Source organism: Juglans regia, chromosome 5 (genome assembly GCF_001411555.2).
Source record: "Juglans regia cultivar Chandler chromosome 5, Walnut 2.0, whole genome shotgun sequence".
Taxonomy (NCBI): Eukaryota; Viridiplantae; Streptophyta; class Magnoliopsida; order Fagales; family Juglandaceae; genus Juglans; species Juglans regia.
Window position 1 is genome coordinate 16029989 of NC_049905.1, and position 4179 is coordinate 16034167.

The 4179-nt window shown below is 35.7% G+C and overlaps 1 protein-coding gene across 2 annotated transcripts; it reads left to right on the plus strand.

The window, feature by feature from the left end:
• Positions 1-693: 693 nt before the first annotated feature.
• Positions 694-3953, plus strand: LOC118343714 (protein UPSTREAM OF FLC-like). 2 transcript variants are annotated; one of them, XM_035690395.1, is made up of 7 exons: positions 694-806; positions 1212-1377; positions 1483-1552; positions 1653-1765; positions 1889-2534; positions 2699-2806; positions 3636-3953. In XM_035690395.1, the coding sequence occupies exons 1-7, from the start codon at positions 744-746 to the stop codon at positions 3814-3816; spliced, it is 1347 nt and encodes a 448-aa protein (XP_035546288.1). In that variant the 5' UTR covers positions 694-743; the 3' UTR covers positions 3817-3953. The 2 variants fall into 2 exon arrangements, with proteins under 2 accessions (XP_035546288.1, XP_035546289.1); XM_035690396.1 differs by lacking the exon at positions 3636-3953 and adding an exon at positions 2903-3430 and having other exon boundaries at positions 706-806.
• The last annotated feature ends 226 nt before the right edge of the window (positions 3954-4179 follow it).

Below are 4179 nucleotides of genomic sequence, written 5' to 3' on the forward strand. Positions count from 1 at the left end.
TTTAAAAAAATTGATAAATCTGAGATCCATATGAAAAACTCATATTTCTAATGATAGACCTCATTTTTTTAAAAATGAATATACGAGATCTACACCGATTATATTTTGCAGACTCTAGAAATATATCATTACTCTTGTACAAATAATCCTAAAAGAGGTAAGAGGTTGCACTGATTATAAAGCTAAGTCGCAAACTTATCATGTGGTTAAATGTGATATGTAATAAGTTAGAATTTTTTTTCTTTAATTTACATAAAAATAAATTTACAACTTAGGGCCCATTTGGATAGTAAGATGAGATGAAATGAATTGAGATGATTTATAAATAATAGTGAGATTATTAGTTAAAATTAGATGAGATGTGATTTCATCTATCCAAACGGACCTTAATATATCACGTTATGCAGCCGAATCCATTTCTGAACTTAATTTTATGAATCTATTTCTTTGTAGACCAAACATTTTTTTAAAGTTAGATCATAATTAATTTATTATATTATATATTAATATATTGACATGGTAAAATATAAAAACCGCCGTGATTATCTTAAAAAAATCTCTGAAAGTTCCTGCTTTCAATGTTATTAGTTCGTTAAATAGCGGGAAATCAGATAAAGCAGGCGGGTGGCAAAACAGGCATCTTCTCTCTCCCCATATAGCTGCTCTTAAATCTGGTCAATATTCCATATATTTTGGTCCACAAATCCATCACATTGCCTCTCACATACACACAAATAGACTGCATGCAGGTGAAGAAGGCCGGGAGGAAAAGTTTAAGTTTGAGTATAAAGGAAAGCAATCAACTGGTAACTATCTCGAGTTTACCGATTTCATCCTTTTGTTTCTGCGAGAAAGTTATCTTGTTATTGGATTATTTTATACAATCCTTGCACATATATATAAATGTATATAGATATAGTTGTGTAGGTAGGCCTGCACTGCATGCATGAATCAATAAATATTGATTGATCATCATATTATTATAATCAAGCATGAGGAATATGTTTTGTTCCCGGCTTTTTGTGCAGTAGGCCGGCAGAGAGACAAAGATTTCTCTTGGATTTCTCATGCACTCTCCCTCTCTTACACACATATTTAATATTATATTTTGAATTTTTGTTGGTTAATGATCTGAGAGACTTTGCCAGAGAATAAAAGGATTTTTCTTGTTGCTGTTCCTAACTTCCTGGTGCTGGTGTGCGGGTCTTTAGTGCAGCAGCAATAGAAGAAGAAAAAGAAGAAGAAGAATGGAAGCCCAAGGAGGAGAAGTGAGGCGCATACACATCGTTTACTTTCTGAGTCACATGGGTCATGTTGAGCATCCCCATCTTATTCGGGTTCAGCATTTCAACCGCAACAATGGCGTCTATCTACGAGGTGAATATATATATAGTCTGTCTCGAGTTTTCTGTGTCAAATATGGTGGTTTTTCATTAATGGGTATTGATCTGTTTCTTTATATCTGTGAAAAAAACAAAAAAGATGTTAAAAGGTGGCTTGCGGATTTGAGAGGAAAAGACATGCCCGAAGCCTTCGCTTGGTCCTACAAAAGGTATATATATGAATGTTCCATATATATATATATATATATTGTTCCTCTTCAGGACTGATTTATGGAGATATTTAGTTGCCATTTGAATTGACAATGGCAGGAGGTACAAGACAGGTTATGTTTGGCAAGATTTGCTGGATGATGACCTTATCACTCCTATCTCAGACATTGAATATGTTCTCAAAGGTTCCGAGATTGTCTCTGCCTCTTTTGGTAAGTCTCAAAGATTCCTTCTGATTTTGTTTGAATTTAGTCCAATTGGACCACTCCCATCCTTTCGTTTTACAGTTCTTCCCTTCTCGTTCAAATTCAAATTGATTGCTGCATAAATTACAGATCATCATTCACACAGCGAAAACAAAGCTTCCATATTGAAAAGGCAGCAGCAGCAGCAGCAGCCTGTCGAAGTCCATGCGGAAGACCAACCCCGGCAGCGACATTCATCCAAAGTAGCATCATTTGAAGGGCACCCTGAAACCAATACCTCAACAGATTTCTCTTCTGAAATCAATCAAGAATCCCCTTTATTTGGCTCAGATAGGTCAACATTAACTAACGAGTCACTAAAGCTCGAAGCAGAGATGCATCAACAAGGTGAAAACCTCGGAGATTCTTCCTTTTGTTCCACACCACCGAGCAAGAAGAATAAAATGAAGAGCAGCAACAAGAAGGAAAAAGCGGAAAAGGCATCTTCTTCTCCATCGTCATTTACAAAGAGTAAGAGCTATTCAAGTGGAGCTTCGAGTATGCTACGCAATTTGATTACTTGTGGTGCTGCGGATACCAATGATGCTGCGTTGATCATGATGAATAGAGCTGACAAAAACAAATCTTCCTTTAAGCCCAATGTTGAGGCTGAGATTCGTAAAGGAGAGAGATTGGGAGGGTCTGCAAGGGTTTTTGGGACTACTTGGAATCAACAACAGCAGCAAGAAAACCATCAACAAAAACAACAGCAGCAGCAGCAGCAGCACAATACTTGGTACGTTAAGGTCACAGCATCCTTATTCGAGAACTGCTAGAGTTTTATAAATGATCTTACAAAAATAAGTCTCACAAATTGATGTGATATGTTTGATCTATTTTACAATAAAAGAGCTTTTTGTTTAGCTCTTTGTTTGATTTTGCATGAACTTGGTGGTGCAGGAAAAGCTATTATGATCGAGGAGAGGATTCACAGAAGAAGCAGAGTGAATTTCCTAAACAAAAAGCCATTTCAAGTACTTACAAACCAATGGCTTGGCCAAATTGCTCGTAAGTGACTCTAAATCTCTCTTGCTAGTAATAGATTTCAGTGAATACCAATGGTTTAATGGTGAATTGAATCGAATGTCCATTTGTTCTAAATAGGGTTAAAGGGTAAGAACAAAACCTTCGGGATTTTCACCATGGTTGACTTCCCATGCCTGAATTGGGAGCTTGAAAAGAAGCCCAGAAATTCAGGCTGACTCCATCCTACTGTAGATCAGAATCATCAAATGAGATAAGGGGGGAAGCAGAGTCACTGCAAAGTTAGACAAATGCCAAGTGTTCAATGAGTGGGAATCTAGTTGATGTCAAAGATCCAACAGACTTTTTTTTTTTTTGTGATGTCGGAGAACCTCTCCAAGGCAAGGTCCTTTGGACCCATCCTTGCAGAGTAAACCCTAGTTGCGTGTACTGCACCCTCGCATCCTCTCCAAAGATCCAACAGACTTCAATCAAACTGCAAAGAAAAATGTTTTAAGTCTATAATAGGTGGATCATTATGACGTCCACTAATACAGGGGTCAAATCATGTTGGGTTAACTATAATGTATTGTTTCTTTATTAAAATTTTAGTTTCTATCTATATTCATAATCTATCAATTGTGTTGAAATAAACTATCTTTGCTGTTATACATAGCTGGGCTATATCATCATGATTTGGTTTTTTTAATCAAAGTAAATAACCATATGGATTGCATGTTTTGATTACATAGGGGAATATTTAGTTATAATTTCAAGGAAGAGGATTGATTGAGCTGAATGTTGTAATTCATGGCTTGTGAATGAATACATAAACACCACAAACTGAAACAAAATGCTTCTTACTTAAATGCAGACAATGCAGAAAGTCGTTCAAGCCAGAAAAATTGCATTCGCACATGAAGTCTTGTAAAGGAATGAAGGCTTTGGTAAAAACTGCAACAGTCTCTACTGAGAAGACCCCATCCCAAGCAAAAGGATCAATGGCATCTTCCCATAAGGAATCACCTTATGGCTATTTTTTGATGAATGAGTAGTACTGTTAACTGTTTTGTAACTGTTTTCAGCTAATTTTGTTTGTTTTTGAATATTAAGAGGGGGCAAAAAGCCTTCAATCCAAAATCTTAAAGTTATATTTCTTTTAAACTAATACATATTGGGAATCTGCATTTAAGGGCTGGTGAAAGTAGAAATAAATATCAATATTCAATAACCCTACATTTATTTTCTTAGCTGACTCCTTCATAACAAAATTGAAAATCAATAACATGAAGAAAAAAAAAAAAAGCAGAACAGAACATGTACTTGGAAGATATCATATGTGATAAAGTCAAAATGATATCTATTCCAACATTATAAATAATTAGGATGTGAGAAATTCTATTTGCAGTCTTGAGTGG